The sequence below is a fragment of the Dendrobates tinctorius genome, unplaced genomic scaffold (assembly GCF_039654945.1).
Source record: "Dendrobates tinctorius isolate UK_male_01 unplaced genomic scaffold, ASM3965494v1 ptg000104l, whole genome shotgun sequence".
Lineage (NCBI taxonomy): Eukaryota > Metazoa > Chordata > Amphibia > Anura > Dendrobatidae > Dendrobates > Dendrobates tinctorius.
In genome coordinates this window covers 8022312-8046499 of record NW_027361772.1, presented here as the reverse complement: position 1 = coordinate 8046499, position 24188 = coordinate 8022312, and the positions used below count along the sequence as shown (strand labels likewise).

At 42.9% G+C, this 24188-nt stretch overlaps 1 protein-coding gene across 1 annotated transcript in view; it reads left to right on the top strand.

The window, feature by feature from the left end:
* The first annotated feature begins 2855 nt into the window (after positions 1–2855).
* PAX8 (paired box 8) overlaps positions 2856–24188 on the top strand; it is a 39319-nt gene continuing 17986 nt past the window's right edge. Inside the window, exons 1-8 of the mRNA XM_073588944.1 lie at positions 2856–2883; positions 3817–3982; positions 6263–6463; positions 7527–7609; positions 13728–13853; positions 14938–15113; positions 16135–16255; positions 17041–17229. Of these exons, the coding sequence (XP_073445045.1) occupies positions 2856–2883; positions 3817–3982; positions 6263–6463; positions 7527–7609; positions 13728–13853; positions 14938–15113; positions 16135–16255; positions 17041–17229 (1090 nt within the window). The remainder of the gene's footprint in view (positions 2884–3816; positions 3983–6262; positions 6464–7526; positions 7610–13727; positions 13854–14937; positions 15114–16134; positions 16256–17040; positions 17230–24188) is intronic.

The following is a 24188-nucleotide window of genomic DNA, read 5'->3' as shown; positions in this document are numbered from 1 at the left end:
CCACAGAGCTCATCACAGAGAGAGGCTGCACAGGACCCATCAGCTCACTGCATATAGGTCAGCGCTTCTCATTCTATTCATGCCACATATGCCATAGTCTATGCCACACACATGGCTGACCACAGCCATGAGCCATCCTGTGAGCAACCAATCACAGCGCAGCTTGCATTTTTCAAGAGCATAAAACAAAATGAAAGCTGGGCTATGACTGGTTGCTGTGGGTAACAGACAGTTTTTCTTTCAGTTTCATAAATCTGACCCCTCCCCTCTACGGTGACTTTCATAATAGAACTAAAGATGAAAGCAGCTGCCCCTAGCAACCAGCCATTACAGGACAGCATGTGAAACCATTGATTTGATTGGTTGCTATAGGCACCTGTTGAATGGAAAAGTGTCCATAGCAACAATAGTGCAGCCCTTATACTGAAAAAAGTGTACTGAAAAGCAATGAAATAATTGACATGACAGCAAATGCTGTCATTGTTTTCAGTGGCAGGTTGGTCATGAAAATGACTAGAAACATATTTTGAGGGGCCTCAATTCCGAGCCTAAAGGTCCCCAACTGGTGTCAGAACATTGATTAAGACCTCGGCTATTCTTTCGTCCTCTCCATACACATGCACACTCAGTTTGGGTGGGAGTACATGTGAAACTTTCAGGGGGAAAGGAGTGTGAGCTTCATGTTTACGTTGAAAAAAGATCAGCTCTTCCCACCTTAAAGGGGCTGTCCTGCCTTTAAGAGGTGGCCCAGCCTTGGACAACTCCTTGGGATGGAGTGGCAGTCCAATGTGCATAGGGATAAACATTCCCTGTTTTGCCTATTGGTGCTGGTAACAGCAGATAACTTATTTTCACCTTGTCAAATCCTTAAAGGGGTTGTCCGGCCTCGGGGTACCAGTCTGCAGTCACTCTATGTGACTGCAGACTTGTGAATCCTTGCAGTGCGCACTGTGAGGATTCTCCAGTGCCGATAGCGGAAGCGGGAGGTCATTTGACTTCGAGTACACAATGTATATACTTCCAGTCACATTCCGACTAAACGTGCTTGCATTGAGTGAGGTCATGCACGTCTAGTCGGCACGTGACCGCAGGTATGCACATTACATACTTGAGATCACACCCCCACTGTTCCCGGCAGGGCCAGACTGGTCATCTGGTAATTCTGGCAAATGCAAGATGGGCTGGTCCAGTCGTGGGCTACATTGTCTGCTATGCTGTTAACAGTATCAGCGTCCTCAGGGTGCAGTAACGTAGAGTGACTGCAGACTCGTACCCCAAGGCCGGACAACCCCTTTAAATGGGATGACAAGTGAAAACAAAGTTATCACCTATCCACTGGGACCCGCACTGATAGACAGAGCATTAGATTTGAGCGGTATTATACATGCTGTATCGCCGCTCCATTCACACCCTATCGGGCTGCTGAGCACTGCGCTCGGCTTCTGGCAGCCCCATTCAGAATGAATAGAGTGGCGGTAAGGCAAAAATGTCTCATTCTGCCAATAGGTGCAGGTCCCAGGAGTCAGACCCCCACCGATCAATAAGTTCCCACCGATCCTGTCGATAGGTTATAACCTGTTCTCACAATGGGTATGTGCACACAATGTCATTTTCAGGTGGATTCCTCCATGAAAACCACCTGAAAAATATATTAGAAACCACTCGAAAGAATAAACATTAATTTCTACGTAAAAACAACTTGTTCATAAGTTCAGGCTTACGAATGACTTCAGTTTAAAAAAAAAAACGCCACGTGGCTAAAAGGAGTGACGTCCATTTTTCTGGCGCTCTCCGCTCGGACGCCGCTCTGTACTCTACTATAAAAGTCAATAGTAAATCTTAAAAGACGTCCGAACAACTTTTGGAATGTTTTGACACGGTTTTTATTTCTTATTATTTTATTATTTCTATTATTATTTTATTGTATCATATTATTATTTTTATTATTATCTTATTATTTTTATTACTATTATTTTTATTCTTATTCTTTTATTTCATTATTCAGTACAGTGAAAGAAAAAAACAAAAGAAAAATGATAGTTAATAAAAAAAGACATTTTAAAAACCATGAGAAAGCCATAAAAAAAAACTGCTGGTGGCCAAATCAGTCGGAAAAACTCTCATATGAGGAAAACAGATCCCACATAAATGGCCAACAGATCTGAATTTAATTTTTTATTTTTACAGTCACCCTTATCAGTGATGCCAGAAGCAATGAGGACCCAATTCATATCAGTTATCACTACAACTACGATTTAGTGAGCCATATTACACCTTTCCTCCATAGAAAGATCCATAGTAACCCCTGCAAACATAATTTACTGGTGGGATTGCTCCTCTTTTATATATTAAGTGAAACACATTTATGAAGACGTCAGTGTGAAATACAGTAGAACAGGCAAGATATTTAACATTCTAGGTTGTATATAGTCATCATTTATATCAGAGTTCCCATTAAAGCGGATCTCTCAGCAGGTTTCACAATATAAACTGCATACTACATTAAATACATTTCTTGGACCTGGTGAGGCTGGTGTCTATACATTGATAATTCATGTAAAAATGATTGTACAATCCTAATATTAATATAAGCATTTTATAACTTCAGTTAGAGTTGGACTCTCCCCCCCAAAAAATCATCATTTTAATAATATTACTGTAGAATGGAACTTTCTAAATGGATTATAGAATCATTTTGGCAATAATTTCCAAAGTAAGTAAACCAGCCTCATTAAAGAGATCAATTTAATAATGTACGCAGTTAGTCTTATGGAATCTGGTGACAGATTGGTGAAGGTCTCACGCATACGTACAGAGTCTATGCAAAGTGGATTGTGTCTCTGTGGCTAGGTACAATGGCGTCATTGGCGCTCTACGACTTCTGTAGGTGCTATATCTTAGTATGGCTGATTCACCCAATTCAAAAAACTTCATCCCCTATTACTACACTTTCTGGGACAATTTAACATACACAAGAGACCATATTTGGGATAAAACTGGCCACATTGGCCATTTATTTAACAAATAATACAATAACAATAACCATTGCGAATTACCGAAAAAGAGGGAGGTCCTTGGAGCTACCAGATGTGGCGCACGTCAACCAATTATTCAAAAGTGGAATTATAGTTACCACACCAGTGGTAATTAAAATAACGACAACCAACGACTCCCAGAATCCAACTCCGTCAAGAACCCTACTAAGTGCCAGATCAGCCATTCCTGAAGGGAACCATCCATCTGATTCCCCACCCAACCAATTTTCACACCAACTCCAAATGCCCCTCCGCCACCTCAGCCACCAAAATCCAAAATGTCAATATCCTTCAAGTGTCCCTCATATTTAACGTTTTGATGCTAATATCCATTCAACCAGGGTGAGCTGGTGGGACTCTTCACCTTGAGGATCCCCTAAAATGGCCTCCCTCTTAGTCCCTCCCCCCTCTTTTCAAACCAATAAACTCCTATTCCCTATCATTTCACTCACGGTCTAATCCCCGTCATGTGTGGCCTACGCTTAACCTGTTCAGCTCTGACCCATTCTATAAATCTTGGAAGTTGTATAGAGCCATTATATGCCCATGTGAATCGGGAGAGTAGATCGCCAATTTATAGGACAGATCCTTCTCTTCTTGTTCAGAAAATCCCACCTAATAAATGGAATGTCCTCACTATCAGTCACAGGGAAAATTGTATGATATTGGCTATTACTTAACTGACTAGATATTTGCTTGGCAAAGCATATGAGAACTAATGGGGCTTAGGTTCAACACAACGATTAGACTAATAAAGCACAGTTTTTATCTTTCCCTACAGGTCATGGTGGACTAAACCAGCTAGGTGGGGCTTTTGTAAATGGGCGCCCACTTCCAGAAATAGTGAGGCAGCGCATTGTAGACCTAGCGCACCAAGGAGTACGTCCATGTGACATCTCTCGGCAGCTGAGGGTCAGTCATGGTTGCGTGAGCAAGATCCTGGGCAGGTAAGATGCTAGAAGATCAATCTTTGAGAAGACACTTAAAGGCAACCTTCCAGCAAGGTTTTGCAATGTATAGTAAAGACATGGCTAGAACGGTTCTGGAATATTGGTGAAGAAATCTGCTTTGTAGTTCTTCTTTAATCAGTTTTCTGCTAATTAGATTTTGGTGCACAGGGGTCGGACTGTGCTCTGGGTCTTCTCCTCCATGTCTATGTTCTCCGACCGCTTCGGTCTGTGAATGACGGGTCACTCCTGAATTGTCAAACAAAGGAGGCAGGTCATTCACATACCAGAGGCAGGCGGAGGGGTCCGAGGAATCACAGACATGGAGGAGAAGATACGGTGCACAGTCCGGCCCCTGTGCACCGAAATCTATTTAGCAGAAAACTTCAAATGGTGGTTAAAGAAGCTCAATAAAGTGGATTTCTTCACCAAAATATCAATTTAATTTTTCTTCCACCTGATCACCATACACCAATAAATTCTACTTTCTGAATACCTTCAACATCTTCAGATAGCCGACATCTTTATCTCCTATTTTCTAATGAACATTTTGCAATCTTGTCTTCGTTTCTTTTTTGAGGCTCTCGTGCAGAATGGCAGATGACCTTCACATTGCTATATTGAGTTGAGCCTCTAGTGAATGTAAATGGCATAGATACCATTGACTACTAATGTGTTGTGAGAGCAAGTGGGATTCATTAGGGCACAGGGCACTGAACTGCTGTCATCACTGATGGAGCCTTCATTACAATGAGATATATCCTGCTTTAGTTGTCATATTTAAGGAATAAATAGATAATTTTTTTGACATTCATCCAACTCTATCTACAACACTTCTTTGGATTTGGGGAGATTCACGCATTAATGATGCCGTCTTTGTTGACAAGTGTCAAACCCCTAACGGCTGCATTAATGGCGTACATACTGTTTAAAGTGGTTCATATGGATATTACATAGACGTGGTACATAGACAACAACATAGATGCGGTAATACATTGTCGTGTTTGGATTTGGGGAGATTCACCCATGCTCTCCTTGTTGACCCCTAACTGGTGCAGTAACCCATTAACGACGTTCATACTGTTTAAGGTGGTTCATATGGGTATTACATAGATCCGGTACATAGACAACTACATAGACACGGTAATACATTGTCGTGGAGTTGAGGGAGGACTTAGTGAGAGGACTGGGATTATTTGGGCATTGTATTTTGACCCTATTTGGTTTGTAATACTTTGGCACTGTAAGTTGGTATTATTTGTTCACCATATATTGGTATTATTTGTGTTTTCTATGTTGGTATTATATAGACAGTCTACATCAGTATTATTTGGTTTGGAATATTTGGGCAATGTACATTGGTATTATTTGGTTGGTATGGTGCATGCAGGAGCGTAACTACTACAGGTTCAGGAGTTGCAACCGCAACAGGGCCTTGGAACCTAGAAGGCCCAAAAAGTCCCTTTGGTCTATAATGCTATTAAAGGCTTGCAATAATTGGGGGGCCATTCGGAGCTTTTACATTGGGGCCCATGAGCTTCAAGTTACGCCACTGGGTGCATCCATATTGTAGTCTCATAGTTATTGGTGTTTGGTAATTCAGAGGTGATCTATATCTTCCCCTTTTTGGGGATTTGGGGCTTGAGATGGCCACAAATCCCACCCAGAAATGCCCATTTGCGGTCTGAATTTATGAAGTCCACCTTCCTTCGTCTGGGGGCACCACAAAGTTGCCGGAACAGTCACAGCAAATTTGGCACATTTTGTATTTATGTTGTCTGACCCAACAGACAAAGACCAGGCCTTTATTTCTAGAGCATATGTTCTACCTATGCAAAACCATAAAGGTCAATTCTGGCTCAATGGTTGCCTAACCTCTAGAATTCTGCAGGGGCACCAGTTCTGTATGTTCTAGTCCTGGTGCCTAGACAGTATACAGTCCAAGGTAGTCCATGATATGTAGGCTCGGACTGGTCCACAGGAGAACAGGAGAATCCTCCGGTGGGCCATCAGCATTTTATCTGAGCAGTACTTGGCACAATACTCTTGATTCACTATGTACAGACAAAAACAATTGCCTAGTATTGGCAATCTGGTTCATTCTGTACCAGAATTCAATCATCTTACAATATGTCTCATTGCATATCAATATTGTAAACGCTCTTTTCTTCTTTCATGGTGCTTATTCTAGGCCATAGGACATTAGCCCTGGTGCCTAGTGACAAACCATGCTTAGAAGATCAATGGTTTTGGGTAATTATATCTTACTTTGTATTGGAGTAGGTACTATGAAACTGGCAGTATCAGACCAGGAGTCATCGGTGGGTCTAAACCTAAAGTTGCCACCCCCAAAGTGGTGGAGAAGATTGGAGATTACAAGAGGCAAAATCCGACCATGTTTGCCTGGGAGATCAGGGATCGGCTTTTGGCAGAAGGTGTATGTGACAATGACACAGTGCCCAGTGTCAGCTCCATCAACAGGTATCTAAAGAAATATATAATTAATTATTACTGGTAGAGGTGCAATGTATGACTGTTAGTAAATGGAAGGAAAAGTCAAGTGCCGGTACCTATAGTACTGGCAGATGCCAGTCCCTGTAGAAATCTAGTGCATGGACGGATGGTGTGCAGTTACATTGGGGCAAATTGAAAGATATGAATGTGGAAAGTGCCATGGAAAAAAATATTAGCCTGCATAATAAATGCACATGTTTTTAAGACTGTTGAATGAAATAACAGGTCCACTTAAAAAGGATATAGACACCCTCGTAGGCTAGTCCTTTTTATTCAAATATTTAAATGCATATATTTTTAGCTAAAATAATTTTTACAAATGGTTTTCATGAAATCTTTTGCTTCCATAGCCTCTGTTGTGCACTGTCGATTGCTGGCTGAAGGATGAGTTAACTGAGAATCTGTCAGTGAGCTGGTTGAGATGAGAGAGTTTATAACTTTGAGCGCCTTTCAGTAGTTTTATGACCGCATGAATGTTGAGGAGAACTTTCTAATCTGAAATCAACTAAGAGGAGCCCACTGACAGATTCTTAGTTGACTCTTACTGTGGCCAACAATGGAAACAGAGCAAAATTGTTTACGAATCCCAATTGCAAAACAAGATTTTTAGTTTAAAACACATGCATTTGCGTAAAAAAAAGTTAACAAAGATCTTTTCCGCATTTTTTAAGTTATAATTGTCAGCTTCAATTTTTTTTCCCCGCTTAAACAAATCCCATTTAACAGACTATACCCCCATCCTCCCTTTCCTGCCTCCGGTATGTGCGTATGAACAGGACTCTGTGATGATGAAGGTATAGTTTACGGAGCATTGCCTTGCTGGAGTTTTGAGAAGGAAACTTGCTAGCAGAGGCGAAGGAGAGTTGTGAAGTATTGGCAGAGTACAAGCCAAAGGTGTAGATGGCCAGGGGAAGGCGATTGCTCCAAGAAGCCACTACACTACTATCTGGGATTCTAGATGCATATTGAATGTTTGCCCGATCTGTGCCCACGTCTTTGCTCTCAGTTTACATGTCATTCTCTCTTCTAGGATAATCCGTACAAAGGTCCAACAATTATTTAATCTGCCCATGGAGAGCTGCGTGAAGTCATTAAGTCCTGGACACACTCTGAGTAAGTGACCAAGGCTGAATGCAGAATATATATATAGACACCAAAACCCACAAGATTTTGGCGCAGCTTCGAGTTGCAACAAAATGTTGTGACTTGAAGTTGTTTTGGAAGCTGTGACTCATACTGATCTATACTTTGCTTGATGTGAAATTTTATATAATATATTATTTCCAGGAAGGGGCGGACATACCATTGGTGTAACTTGTGCAAACCCACAGGGGCCCAAGAGATTAGGGGGCCACATCTGCCTCCAAAGCAAGTGAAATTGTGCATTATGATGAGCCGTTAGACTCAGTAGCGTAGCTACCAGGGGGGTAGAGGGTGCGGTCGCCCCGGGCCCCTTGCTCTGAGGGGGCCCACCCAGAGCTACTGCCACTGGGTTTGCCACCTGAGTTGTAATCAGGGTTACTGGTTAGGGGCCCACTCCGATTTTTCGCCCCCCCCCTCAGCTGAACCCCTAGCTACGCCTCTGGTTAGACTGCACAGGGGTCTCCTTCTGTTTGTGCCCACTCTTGTTCCCAGGCTGCAGTATTGCTGAATGGGGCAACCTGTGCTCATATAGCTCTAGAAGTCTTTTTATAAATGAATGATATTGAGAGTTCATGGTATTATACAGTATGTCTCACCCAAACCTTCTGTTCACACTTAATAACTAGAAAGAACAAGTGGACAGCGCTTTATAGTGGTGGAAATTGGCCACAGTCAGAGCTGGACTGGAGTTTCAAGGGCTCTAAGGGCCCACTGTTTAGCTACATCACAAATAACCTGACCCTAGTACACAAATTTACTTTTCCTAATATGTAATCCTAAACAAAATAGTTTGCATAATGAATGATTAATTGATTCCTTTCTCTGTAAATAATGAATCAAGTATATTAGTACTGCTTATTACTATTCCTTCACAGGGGCCCACTGGGGAATTTTCCTGCTCCCCGGTGGGCCAGTTCGACCATATTTAATGAAAAGCTTATCAAACCACAACGTTAATAAATACCTTCATAAAAAATAACAGTCACCAAAGGTCAAAAAGTTCAGCCAAATGCCCGAGCCACCCGTCTGATTATCTCATGAACGGTCCGCTTGCATATTTTTATGCAAACGATTTACCCCTTTCTAACAAAGAGGCAGTGATGAAACAATCCAGACACGTTAATATAAAGGTAGGAGGAGCGGGGAGGCAAGAATCCAGTCTAAGAACAGATAAAGCCTCTTCTACAGTACACGTTTTATACGGTAGCAGTGGGTCACATGCGATTTACTCAACCCAGTTACCGAGGCTGAGAAGCAGGTTTGCCCCCACAACAGCAGCCCCATAAGTTCAAACAAAGATCCCATCACTGCCCATTGCTACCCAAACGTAATTACCCTTGCGATGGCCACCCCATAGTTCAAACAATGACCCAATCACCTGCCATCACTAACCTACCCCCACTCTACCCAACAACCAAGGACCATTTTGGCAGGAAAACAGGACCATTTTGGCAGGAAAAGCACTTGCTAAAACTTCCTAAGGAGAAAACAAGGATTCAACCAAGTGTCCAATAACCCCTTGTGTACCCCTCCATATTATCCGGGATCCTTCCACTCTATAAGCTGCACACTTATGAAGGTTTCTTTATGCACAGTGACTATTTTTAGGGACCAGCAGTATTCATTACTAGGTGTCACAAAATGCATCATTTTTCTTCCAGTGCCTGTAACGACTCTGTTGTGGGATATCATCGGGCCAGGGGCTCATTCCCTGTACCTAGGGGTGCCCTAGGTATCCCTGCTTCTGGGATTACTTCTAATAGTGAAGAAGCCGGGGCCACATACGTTGCTGAGCTCCTGAATCAGCCCTTATCTGTTCCCTCCCCCATCCAGAGAAGTGGAGAGTAGTAGTGTATCTTAATACACCAACCAGACTAACAAGGGAAGATGTACAGGGATAAAGGAAAATAACAATCATACAAATATTCACTCATAAACGTAGTGGAACACCAGGGAGTGAAGGAAGGGTTAACAAACAAACAAGAGAGAATAAGGGTTTGCATGCAACCAAGCAACAGTCTTTAGATAAACACTCCAAACCAACTCCTACAGCTCCAGGCAGCATGAAACTAACACTGGCATCCATGATAGTCAGAGGCAAGCATATGTAGGAGAGGGGAGTGACCAACACTGAACAGCTGAGACCATCAACCCTGGAAAGATCTTGGACGATATGAACTTAAAAGTTTAACCCCTGCACTGCTAGCAGAAACCTGCACAATTTAATATGATGGTGTGGTGCTTCTAGTCAGTGCCGGAGTGCAGGAAATCAGACCCTGTGGTCTTCTGGCACCTCTCTGTCAGGGTAAGACCGTAACAGTGCCTCTACAAGGAAAATGGGAAAAACACATCCTATACTTACCCTAAGGCTGCAGTCACACTATCAGTATTTAGTCAGTATTTTAACTCAGTATTTGTAAGCCAAGGCCAGAAATGGAACAGTAAGAGGAAAAGTATAATAGAAACACGTCACCACTTCTGCATTTATTACCGACTCCTGGTTTTGGCTTACAAACATTGATGTGAAATACTATTCAAATACTGATAGTGTGACCATAGCCGAACGCTCATTATTAGGTATTTATAAAAAAACAAAAACATTCGATATTGATAATGTTGGGAGTTGTAGTATCTTACGGTTTAAAGAGGACCCATCACTTGACAAAAATATAAAATGGAGTAAATGCAGCTGTTCTGCTGAATCCAGGGGTTGTTTATTTTTTTGTTCCTGTGCTTTTCCAATCCTGAGATTATTATTTATTGTTATAGCACCATTTATTCCATGGCACTTTACATGTGAAAGGGGGTTTACATAACAAAAACAAATAATAATAATCTTGAGCAAGACGAGTCACCGACTGGTACAGGAGGAGAGAGGATGCTGCCCACGAGGGCTCAAAGTCTAAAAGGGATGGGTGAGGATACAGTATTTGAGGGTAGAGCTGATCGTGCAACAATATGGTGGATCGGGGGTTACTGCAGGTTGTAGGCTTGTCGGAAAATGTAGGTCTTCAGGTTTTTTTTGAAGGTTTCTATGGTAGGTGTGAGTCTGATATGTTGTGGCAGAGAGTTCCAGAGTAGGGGGGTTGTGCAGGAGAAATCTTTTATGCGATTGTGGGAAGAGGAGACAGGAGTGGAGTAGAGAAGGAGATCTTGTGAGGATCAGAGGTTTCGTGCAGGTAAGTACCGGGAGACGAGGTCACATATATATGGAGGAGACAGGTTGTGGATGGCTTTGTATGTCATGGTTAGGGCTTTAAACTGGAGTCTCTGGGCAATGGGGAGCCAGTGCAGGGATTGACAGAGAGGAGAGACCAGGGAATAGCGAGGTGACAGGTGGATAAGTCGGGCAGCGAAGTTTAGGATAGATTAGAGGCATGCGAGTGTGTCAGAGGGGAGGCCACAAAACAGAAGGTTGCAGTAGTCAAGGTGGGAGATAATGAGGGCATGCACTAGTGTTTTTGCAGATTCTTGTGTGAGGAATGAGCGGATCTGCGAGATATTTCAGTGTTGGAGTCAGCAGGAGGTGGAAAGGGCTTTGAAGTGTGTTTTGAAGGAGAGTTCAGAGTCAAGGTTTACCCCGAGGAAGTGAGCTTGTGGGACTGGGGAGAGTGGGAAGCCATTGACTTTGATGAATAAGTCTGTTGTGGGGAGGTTGAGTGAGACGGTGGAAAGATGATGAATTCTCTTTTAGCCTTGTTAAGTTTCAGAAATCTAGCAGAGAAGAAAGATGAAATAGACATTGTGGGATTCTGGTTAGAAAGGAGGTGATATCGAGTCCAGAGAGGTAGATCTGTGTGGCATCAGCATAGACATTATACTAAAAGCCATGGAACTCCATGAACTATCTCAGGCCGAAGAATAGTAGGGGACCTAAGACTGAACCTTGGGGGACACCGACAGAGAGGGGGCGAGGTGGGGAGGTGGTGTGCGAGTGAGAGATGCTGAATGTCCGGTCTGATAGGTATGAGGAGATCCAAGAAAGGCCCTAGACTGTGATGCCAAGAGATGAGAGAATCTGTAGCAAGAGGGAATGGTCCACTGTGTCGAAGGCAGAGGACAGGTGCAGGAGGAGGAGGACAGAGTAGTGTTGCTTGGATTTGGCAGTTAGTAGGTCATTGGAGACTTTAGTTAGGGCAGTTTCAGTGGAATGGTGCGGTCAGAAGCAAGATTGTAACTGGTCAAAGAGGGAGAGGTGGGAGGGCAGTTCAACATGGATGTGTTGTTCCAGTAGTGAGGCATAGGGGAGAAGTGATATGACATGGCCCCTCTTCCCGATATATAAATCTAGTTTTTTTGCCAACTGCGTGTGGTCATCAAGAATGGAATGCACTCACATGGTAGAACTGATAACTGCAATCACTTGGCTAAAAAAAAAATATTTATTTACAGAAAGGATGGGTCATATCTCAAGAATAAGAATGAGCAGCCCTGGGGAAGTTCAGATTCTGATACACGACCCAGAACTGCACCCAAACTTGAAGTAGAATTGGAACCCCATTGAAAAGAATGGGGACCCTAACTTTTAAGCTGGAAAATTCCCTCTCTCTTCTCCTGGAACTCAGAAGATTGCAAGGGACTTCCGAGAGAGGTCTGTGTTTGTCATTCAGCACTGGACACTAGCTGTCCGGTATGAACCATGAACTTTTAAGTTCAAGTTCGCTCATCTCTACTCAGGAACGAAGAGGCGCAGGAAAAAGTGGTTGGTAGAAGAGTAGAAGAGTGTTGCATTGGAGAAACATCCAATGTTGCGCTCTTCTATTCATCTGACCACTACAGCCAATTACAGACTGGGACTTCCAAACAAGATAGAAACCGCTTTTGGAGCCAGCAGAGACCTGCAGAGGGGCCTAAACTGGATCCATGAGGCGCTGGATTATTATTATTATTATTTTTATTCAATCTATGGCTAATTTTATTTTTTTTGACTGTTGTACAGCTACTTTAATGATGTATGTAGTGTTTTTTTACAAACGTAGCAGAACTTGTTTTGTTATTTACTGTCTTTTTTTGCACTTGATATCTCAGTGACATACCTTATCTGCAGTCCTGTGTAAAGCCACAGATTGGGACTTCACAATGAGTTGTGCCACATGGCAAACTTTGCTTTACTGCTTCAGTAAGTGAGAATAGTCCAGTGGTCAGGGTCATGTTGAGCGGACTACGTCTTACTTTGTATTATATAATATAATATCATGGTAAGTTCACATGATTAGCTCATGTGAATTTTGGATTGGATACTGTGCCTCAATCTGTGTGAAATCTGCCTTATGGCATTGTGGATGTACAGCAGCGCAAGCTGCATATTAGCTGCATATCCACAATGGAAATCCAAGAGTTAGCCTTAGATTTTTGATGTGGAAAAATGCCTTAGTGTGAACAAATCTATGGTATTCTGCATTTTCATACAATCTTCTAAGGGCCAGTCACTGCGTGGATTCTAAGAAGTCAATAGAAGGAATATATAGATCGCCCTCTAGTGGTGGCATAAGGTAGTCAAGAATGTATTGGTCTCTTTACTTAAAGGGAATCTGTTCCCCAGGTTTTTGCTTTGTAATCTTAGCGCAACATGATGTAGGGGAAGATAGCCTGATTCCAGCGATGTGTCACTTGCTGGGCTGCTTGGTGAAGTTTTGATAGAATCTCTGCTTTCTCTGCTGCAAATGAGCAGGGGTCAGAATGCGGAGTTGTGTTTAACCCCGCCCACACCCTTAATTGGCAGATTCCTGTGTACACTGTGCATTGTCGGCAATCTGCCAATCATTTGGGGGGGGCGTGGTTGCAAAGATTAGCTGGACTGGTTTGGAAGAGACACCTAGTCCTGCAGTGATAATCTCCTTATGATAAAACACTGATTGTATACTACAGCGAGTATCATCCCTAGAATCAGGGTCTCTGCCTCTACATTATGTTGCTCTCAGATTACATAGTAAAACCTGATGGCAGATTCCCTTTAAGCCATAAAACACTGTATCCTGAAGCTGATGAGAAAACATTCCAAATATTGATCTTCTTAAATATGAACGGTTAATATGCGATATTAATGAGGAACCAAATTGATGGTTAATCTTAAGTATTTCTCTCCTAGTTCCAAGCTCAGCAGTGACGCCTCCCGAGTCTCCACACTCGGATTCTCTTGGATCCACTTACTCCATCAATGGTCTGTTAGGAATCTCTCATCCGTCTACAGATGGAAAACGAAAACTAGATGACAGTGAGTATAATCCCCTGCCGTGTCCAGGATACGGTGTATTCCACAAGACTGGGGGCGATCATCACTAACATATATTAAAGGGAACCTGGCACTTGATTCAAGCTGCCCAAACCACAGGCGGCATGGGTCAGTACGATTGCAGAAAGGTATACGGTATGCAGAAAGGTATATGGTACCAGCTGTATGCAATAGTAGTTGACCCTCATTCTTCATAAATTTGCCTATGCTTCTATATATTAAATTGGGTATTTTGTTAAATGAATGACGAGATGTGACATTTATCTGTAAATAATGCATCAAATATACTGCATCAAGCATTGCTCATGAGGGAGGCCCACCAGGTGATTCTCCTGCTCCCCGATGTGCCAGTCCAAGTCAGATTAGAAGATCTGGCCGGGGACTATAGCCAGAGATGAGACTAATCTGGCACCAACCCTGACGTCTCCCCACGTCTTCCAGGTGATCGACAGGTCTCTCGCTAGATAAACATATGAAACAGATCTGTCAATCACCTGGAAGAAGCCGGATCTTCTAGCTATATTTTCTGTGAAACGCCAGACAGCTGCAGAGCAAATCATACCTGGCTGCAATCGTATGTTAATTCATGCTGGACATGGGTTAATAAAGAGGGGAATGAAAAGTATTTTTACCACTATAGCAACTTCTTGTCCCTAATTCATCATTTTTTAAAATTCTCTTTAGTTCGCGTCGTATATGCTGCGCATTGTGTTAAGTTTTTAAGAATGGCGCACGCGGGTCATAAATTTGACACAAAGTAGTAAAAATTAGTCTTTATTTTTGTCTCTGACCTGCTTTGGGACTAGTTAGCACAAACAGTCTCACTTTTGGCAAAATGGCGCAAAAATTGCACACAAATATCTCTGGTGCAATGTTTATTATAAGATTGATGCGTCTGATGAAAGCATTTAGGGAACCCCAGGCTCCATCCACACTGACGAATAAAAAAAAACTCCCCAAAAAAAGGTGAGCAAAATCAGACTTCAAAAAAGGCGCAGATTAAACGAAGAATTAGGCACAAATGAAAAACAGGTGAAACACAGCAACTCCTTGTTGGTTTTCCCAGGCGATCAGGACAGCTGCAGGCTCAGCATAGACTCTCAGGGCAGCGGTGGTCTGAGCCGGAAGCAGATGCGGACAGAAGCCTATATCCAGCACCCACTCGACGGACTGGAGTGTCCATTCCAGAGACAACACTTTCCTGAATCTTATCCCTCCGCCAGTCACAGCAAAGCTGAACAAGTGAGTAGAATATACATTATATGTACACTGTCAGGCTGGAATGGCAAAAGCCCGAATTCTTGGGGCCCACTGTTTAGCTACAAGGGCCCTGACCCTAGTAGACAAATTTACATTTGCTTCTATGTAATATTAATTTGGCTACCTTAATGAATGATAAACTGATACTTTTTTCTGCACTACTCATTAGCACTTCTTCAGAGAGGCCCACCGGAGGATTCTCCTGTTCTCCTGTGGGCCAGTCCGAGCCTGTATATATACATAGCAGCGCCCTGGTAAAATGTATAGAGCATTCATACAAACAGAACTATTTCATAATTTTAGGCCGGTGTGTAAAAAATGCTCCAAACTAAGAATGCTTTAATAAATAGTGTTAATAGTTTTATTTGTATTAATTAACAAAATACCACAGTGAATGAATAAAAGAGGAATCTAAATCAAATCAGTATTTGCTGCGACCACCCTATACCACCCAAACAGCATCAATTCCTCTAGGTCAGGTACATAAAGATTACATGAAGAGACAGAAGGATTTGCACAAGCGACATCCACACAAGATCTGTGGTTAGTTCTCCAAAATGTTTGGCACAATCTCCCTGCTGAGTTTCTTTAAAAACTGTGTACAACTGTATCTAGAAGAATTGATGCTTTACTGCTGTAGCGCGGTCACACCAAATATTGATTTGATTTAAATTTCTCTTTTGTTCAATCACTTTCTATTTTGCTAAAGGGAAGCTGTCAGGCAGGGTGGCACGGTGGCTCAGTGGTTAGCACTGCACCCTTGGAGGGCTGGAGTCCTGGGTTCAAATCCCACCAAGGACAACATCTGCAACACCTGTGCTTCGTGGGTTTCCTCAGACATACTGATAGGGAATCTAGATTGTGACCGTATAAGATCAGCTGGGTAAAAGATTCTACCCAAAACTAGTTTTAGGAGCTTCACTCATCTCTAATTGTAAGCCTTTATAGGTAGGGTTCTTATTTTATATAGAAAGGTCACTTATTGTCTGTCCTTTGGTTTCAGGCTCTGTATCCGCTACCGCTGCTAAATAATGCAATGGACGATGGGAAATCTGCGCTATCCGCTTCCAATGCTGCTCTAGGTAGAAATCTCTCCACACATCAGGGGTACTCTGCTTTGTCCGGTAAGCTGTAAAATTGATACAATCTATGCAAAAATGTCCTAAAATGTCTAAACTTGAAGGAGTTTTATAGAGGGGATACCTAGTTTAGGACCCCCATTATTAGCCACATCAAGGAGTTGCTTCAAGGTTTTGCTCACACTCTGGAGGAACCATTGATCATTGATTTCAGTGGGAGATGTGTAATTCTTCTTTTCTACCTGTGGGGGCACTCCAGAATTAGGTCCTGTCCACCTCACATTCGGGTAACACGTTTGTGACTCCGTCGGGTGTTGTTCGTCCTGAAACTTTGATAAACTCTGAAATCCGGACAAAAAAGTCTTATTGACTATACTTATATGTGCGCCTAAAAAAAAACACACTTTAAAAAAGTAAAAATTGATTCATTTTTTAGGGGGTTCAAACAGAACTTCTGATAAGGGCTCATACTCACTTGTGAGAGACTCGCACGATTCTCGTGAGAGTCTCTCACATGAAAACCTGGCACTGCCGCCAGCACTGGGACCGGAGCGTGCGGCGGCATAGAAATTCACATAGCCGCACACTCCGGTCCAAGTGCCGGCAGCAGTGCCAGATATTCAAACTACCAGATGGCCAGTCTGGCCCTGGATGCCATTATAAACATGTCAGTACCATCGGCAATATTCTGTTTCCATAGACCAGTTGCACAAACTTTGTCATCATGTCAATTTCAAACACGTCATCGGCATGTGACAATCCGCCACTGTATTCCATCATGTATCATGTGTTCTTCATTGTAACACTTCCATTTCATTGCTCCATTATAGAACTCTCATCTTTCGCCATTAAACAAGAGATCTCAGATAGCTCTAGCGCCAGCTCCACCCCGCCATCGCTGTATAGTCCCACTTTCCTGGACCTGCAGCCGATCGGATCAGCAGCTGCTGCTCCGACTTTCAGCGCATTTTCTCATGCGGCTTCTGTGTACGGACAGTTCACCAGTCAGACTGTTACAGGTACGATCATGGGTGACTGACCCGGGAACTACTATTGTCTGGTTTTACGTAAATAAATCTGATTGATGAATAGTTAAATAACCTTGTAACATATATATACACTACCGTTCATAAGTTTGGAGTCACCCAGACAATTTTGTATTTTCCATGAAAACTCATACTTTTCTTAATCAAATGAGTTGCCAAATGAATTTAAAATCTAGTCCAGACATTGACAAGGTTCGAAAAAAGATTTTTATTTGAAATACCGTATATACTCGAATATAAGCCGAGATTTTAAGCCCATTTTTTTGGGCTGAAAGTCCCCCTCTCAGCTAATATTCGAGTCATATACACCAGGGGGTCGGAGGGGGAGGGGGGCGGGGGTGTCAGGTCATACTTACCCGTCCTGGCACGGTCTCTGCAGCCCCCAGCTTCTCCGCGCTCTCCCTTCCTTCCTTCAGCGGTCACATGGTATCGCTAATTAAACTCATGAATATGCGCATATTCATGAGTTTAATGAGCGGTACCATGTGACCACTGAAGGCAGGAAGGGAGATCGCGGAGAAGCTGGGGGCTGCAGAGACTGTGCCAGGACGGGTAAGTATAGCGATATTCACCTGTCCCCCTGTCCATCGCTGCTTGTTGCTGTCTGGCACGTCATCTGTCAGTGACGTTCAGACAGCAGAGGGTATGATGACGTGGTTAGTGCGCGCCGCACCCCCTGCAGTCTGAACGTCACTGACAGATGACGTGCCAGACAGCAGCAAGCAGCGATGGACCGGGGGACAGGTGAATATCTCAGGTGCCAGCAGTGACACCGGCACCTGACACCCAGCGACGGAGAGGTGAGTATGTCATTTTTTTTTTTTTTAAATGCAGCAGCAGCAGTGGCAGCATATGAGGGAACAATCTATGGAGCATCTTATGGGGTCAGCATATGGGGGTATAATCTATGGAGCATCTTATGGGGGCAGCATAAGGGAGCAGAAACTATGGAACATCTTATGGGGGCAGCACATGGGGGCATAATCTATGGAGAATCTTATGGGGGCAGCATATGGGGGCATAATCTATGGAACATCTTATGGGGCCATAACCTTTATAGAGCAGCATATGGGGCATATTATTATATGGAGCATCTTATGGGGCCATTATTATCCTTTGTGCAGCATTATATGGGGTGTATTTTGTATGGAGCATCTTATGGGGATATCATGAACTGTATGGAGCATTATATGTGGGGCTCCTGATTCAATATGGATATTCAAAAACATTTAACCTACTGATGTCTCAATTAATTTTACTTTTATTGGTATCTATTTTTATTTGTAAAATTTACCAGTAGCTGCTGCATTTTCCACCCTAGGCTTATACTAGAGTCAGTAAGTTTTCCCAGTTTTTTGTGGCAAAATTAGGGGGGGGGTCGGCTTATACTCGAGTATATATGGTAATATGTTTCTCCTTCAAAATTTGCTTTTGTCAAAGAATGCTCCCTTTGCAGCAATTACAGCATTGCAGACCTTTGGCATTCTAGCAGTTAATTTGCTGAGGTAATCTGGAGAAATTTCACCCCATGCTTCCAGAAGCCCCTCCCACAAGTTGGTTTGGCTTGATGGGCACTTTTTGCGTACTATAAAGTCAAGCTGCTCCTACGACAGCTCAATGGGGTTGAGATCTGGTGACTGCGCTGGCCAATCCATTACAGATAGAATACCAGCTGCCTGCCTCTTCCCTAAATTGTTCTTGCATAATTTGGAGGTGTGCTTTGGGTCATTGTCCTGTTGTAGGATGAAATTGGCTCCAATCAAGCGCTGTCCACAGGGTATGGCATGGCACTGCAAAATGGAGTGATAGCCTTCCTTATTCAAAATCCCTTTTACTTTGTACAAATCTCCTACTTTCCCAGCACCAAAGCAACCCCAGACCATCACATTACCTCCACCATGCTTGACAGATGGCATCAGGCACTCATCCAGCATCTTTTCACTTATTCAGCGTCTCACAAATGTTCTTCTGTGTGATCCAAACACCTCAAACATGGATTCGTCAGTCCATAACACTTTTTTCCAATCTTCCTCTGTCCAGTGTCGGTGTTCTTTTGCCCATAATAATCTTTTCCTTTCATTAGCCAGTCTCAGTTATGGCCTTTTCTTTGCCACTCTGCCCTCAAGGCCAGCATCCCGGAGTCGCCTCTTCACTGTAGACTTTGACACTGGCGTTTTGCGTGTACTATTTAATGAAGCTGCCAGTTGAGGACCTGTGAGGCGTCGATTTCTCAAACTACAGACTCTAATGTACTTGTCTTGTTGCTCAGTTGTGCAGCAGGGCCTCCCACTTCTCTTTCTACTCTGGTTAGAGCCTGTTTGTGCTCTCCTCTGAAGGGAGTAGTACGTACCGTTGTAGGAAATCTTCAGTTCTTGGCAATTTCTCTCATGGAATAGCCTTCATTTCTAAGAAAAAGAATAGACTGTCGAGTTTCACATGAAAGTTCTTTTTTTCTTCTGGCCATTTTGAGAGTTTAATGGAACCAACAAATGTAATGCTCCAGATTCTCAACTAGCTCAAAGGAAGGTCAGGTTTATAGCTTCTCTAATCAGCCAAACTGTTTTCAGCTGTGCTAACATACTTGCACAAGGGTTTTCAAGGGTATTCTAACCATCCATTAGCCTTCTTACACAGTTAGCAAACACAAAGTACCATAAGAACACTGGAGTGATGGTTGTTGGAAATGGGCCTCTATAAACCTATGAAGATATTGCATTACAAACCAGACGTTTGCAGCTAGAATAGTCACTTACCACATTAACAATGCATAGTGTGGATTTCTGAATCATTTAATGTTAGCTTCATTGGAAAAAACTGTGCTTTTCTTTCAAAAATAAGGAAATTTCTAAGTGACCCTAAACTTTTGAACGGTAGTATATATTATTCAGCATAATTTAACATATTGAATTATTAATTAAAAAAGGTCATTATTTTATGAATAAATTAATTAGCTTTAATTACTACCTCACAATAGCTTTGAATAAAGAGATAATTGCTGTTATAAATGGCCGTCGTCTTACACTGACAGAAACCGGTCCTAGAATGATAGGACAAGTGCTAGTGACTTGAGCATGTGCAGTAGAAGGCTCAACTGCTGTGACCTGGAGTTACTCAATACCATGTAATAATAATAATAATAATACTTTATTTTTATATAGCGCTAACATATTCCGCAGCGCTTTACAGTTTGCACATATTTTCATCACTGTCCCTGATGGGGCTCACAATCTAAATTCCCTATCAGTATGTTTTTTGGAGTGTGGGAGGAAACCGGAGTGCCCGGAGGAAACCCATGCAAACACGGGGAGAACATACAAACTCCTTGCAGATGTTGTCCTTGGTGGGGCTAACCACTGAGCCACCGTGATGTACTGTCAACTTATCTCCAGGTCCCTGCAACCCCTCAGCAATCAGAAAGAAAGGGTGGAGAACAGTGACAGTGTTTTCTTACAAAAGCAGCCCTACAATACCCAGGATTATACAGTGGGGAAAATAAGTATTTGATACGCTGCCAATTTTGCAAGTTTTCCCACCTACAAAGAATGGAGAGATCTGTAATTTTTATTGTAGGTACACTGCAACTGTGAGAAACAGAATCTAAAAATAAAAAACAGAAAATCACATCATATGATTTTTATATAATTAATTTGCATTTTATTGCATGAAATAAGTATTTGATCACCTACCAACCAGCAAGAATCCTGGCTCTCACAGACCTGTTAGTTTTTCTTTAAGAAGCCCTCCTACTCTGCACTTATTACCTGTATTAATTGCACTTGTTTGAACTTGTTACCTTTATAAAAGTCTCCTCTCCACACACTCAATCAATCATACTCTGACCTCTCCACAATGGCCAAGACCAAAGAGCGGTCTAAGGACGCCAGGGACAAAACTGTAGACCTGCACAAGGCTGGCATGGGCTGCAGGACAATAGGCAAGCAGCTTGGTGAGAAGGCAGCAACTGTTGGCGCAATTATTAGAAAATGGAAGAAACACAAGATGACTGTCAATCTTCCTCGGTCTGGGGCTCCATGCAAGATCTCACCTCGTGGGATAAGGATGATTCTGAGACAGGTCAGGAATCAGCCCAGAACTACAGGGGAGGATCTGGTCAATGACCTGAAGAGAGCTGGGACCACAGTCTCAAACATTACCGTTAGTAACACAAAACGCCGTCATGGATTAAAATCTTGCAGGACTTGTAAGGTCCCCCTGCTCACGTCAGCACATATAGTAAAATACAATTGTGGTACACATAATATATGTGGAAACCATGAAAGAGTAATTATTTAGAAAATTGTATTATCATGTGACATGGACCACATATTGGTATTAGTACTAGGACTAGTAGAGGCAACTGCAACCTATATATAGAGCAAACCAACGAGCAGGCAGTCAAAAGGCCCCATAAAAATACATTTTATTGAGTAATGCATTTTAAAACATGGACACTAAAGTACATGGAATACGAGGGGATGAAGGCGTGCACACAAGGCATACAAAAGCCGGATAAACCACCCGCACAGTCCCAAAAATGGCCAGCCCTATAGAAACGTCATGGACCATTATTAGAGTACAAAATCTAATATATATTCAAAGGGCAAATGTATCAAAAGCCGATAAAAAGAATTTAAGCGACATGTAGCATGCAGGCAGTCATATATGGCATACAGTCACAGGGCAAATGTACATATCAACACCGATGGCGGAGAGCAAGTGCTCATAACAAAGCCAACAGCTAGAAAGTCTACGGCATAAAATATTACCTAGGTGCTGTGGGAGCAGAGAATAACCAGCAGCACATGGCCAGGCCCGTTTGAAGTTCGCCAATGACCATCTGGATGATCCAGAGGAGGCATGGCAGAAAGTCGTGTGGTCAAATGAAACCAAAATGGAACTTTTTGGTATCAAGTCCACTCGCCGTGTTTGGAGGAAGAAGAAGGGTAAGTACAACCCCAAGTACACCTTCTCAACCGTGTAGCATGATGGGGAAAACATTATACTTTGGGGGTGCTTCCTGCAAAGGGGACACGACGACTGCACCGTATTGAATGGAGGATTGGATCATGTATTGCGAGATTTTGTGCAACAACCTCCTTCCTTCAGTAAGAACATTGAAGATGGGTCATGGCTGGGTCTTCCAGCATGACAATCACCCGAAACACACAACCAGGGCAACTAAGGAGTGGCTCCGTAAGAAGAAGTTAGCCTAGGACAACATTGATCTCAGCACTGATTGGGTGCCAGCGTCATGTGTCACAACACTGGATGAGAGCAACAGGGAGAGCAACTGCAGACATCGCGGGAACAGTGACGGAACGGCAGGTTAGTATAGGCTTTATTATTTTGTGGGGGCAAACATTTTGATCAAGAAGGGGTTGTCCTACTAGTGGACAACCCCTTTAAGTTCTGCTTTTCTATTGTATCAAATACTTATTTCATGCAATAAAATGCAAAATAATTAGGTAAAAATCATACAATGTGATTTTCTGGATTTTTTTTTAAGACTCTGTCTTCTCACAGTTGCAGTGTACCTACAAAAAAATTACAGACCTCTCCATTCTTTGTAGGTGGGAAAACTTACAAAATCGTCAGTGTATCAAATACAATTTTTTCCCACTGTATCTGAAAGACAGGGTGGACAGCAGTGTGAGCAGCCTCTTCTTACCTCAGCTCTCGTGTGATCTCCAGTATTAGATCAAAAAGAGAGGCTAAACAGCAGTGTTAGCAGTCTCTTAGCATCTCTGCACCTCTCATATCTCTATTGTTAGATCAGACAGAATGGACAGAAGTGTGAGCACTGAGCAGCCATCTCTTGACTCTGCACCCCAGAGATCTCCAGTATTAGATCAGATAGACAAGGTGGATAGCACTGTGATCATCATCCTTTTGCTTCAGTGTCCCTGGTATCACCAGTATTGGATCATATAGAGAGGGTGGACAGCAATGTGAGCAGCGTCGTCTTACCTGAGCACCCCTTGTATCTCCAGTATTAGACAAGATGGACAGCATTGTCAGCAGCCTCTTGTAACCTCAGCACTCCTGGTATCTCCAGTATTAGAACAGATAGACATTGTGGACAGGAGTGTCATCAGCCTCTTCTTACCTCAGTACCCCTGGTGTCTCCAGTATTAGATCAGATAGACAGGGAGGACAGCAGTGTGAGCAGCCTCTTATTACCTCAATACCACTGGTGTCTCCAGTATTAGATCAGATAGACATTGTGGACAGCAGTGTCATCTGTTGTTAATTCTCTCTCTGGCTTCCCTCTGGTGATTACTGAAGATAGTGGAGCTTGTCAGAGTGATAGTTCTCTTTCTGGGCTCCCTCTGGTGGTTACTGGAGGTAGTGGAGCTGATCTGATTGACAGAGGCTTGCCACCTGATAATGAGGAAGACGATTGGAGATCTGGGGTTTCTGATTGGGATTTAAGACAGCTGACTCCCTCTATCCCTGCTGGTGATTTTCTTCCTGTGCCTCCTGAGGTCTGATGTCTCCTGCTCTTTCCCTGCATGTTCAGCTAAGTGGTTCATTTGTTATTCTGTTTGCATTTGATCTGGTTTTGCTTATCTCTGCTTTGTGCGGGTCAGTTAGCTCCGGCTGGGGCTGTGCTGAGTCACCGCCCATGTTACTGCATGTGCCAGTTTGTTTTGTCCCCTTTTATATTGGTCTGTTTTTGCTTTGCTTTCAGAATATACCAGAGTGCTGATTAGTGGGGGCGAAGTCGTGCGACTTCAGTGTTTTTGTGCATCAGATGTGTTGGACTTTTTGCAGGGTTTTTTGCGTGATTGCAGAGTGTCTTTCCTTTCCTGTCCTGTCTAGTCAGTGTGGGCCCCATCGTTTGCTCAGTCTATTTTTCTGCCTGCGTTTGTGTTTTCTTTTTGTCTCACCGACAATATATGTTTGGGGGCTGTCTATTCTTTGGGGTCTGC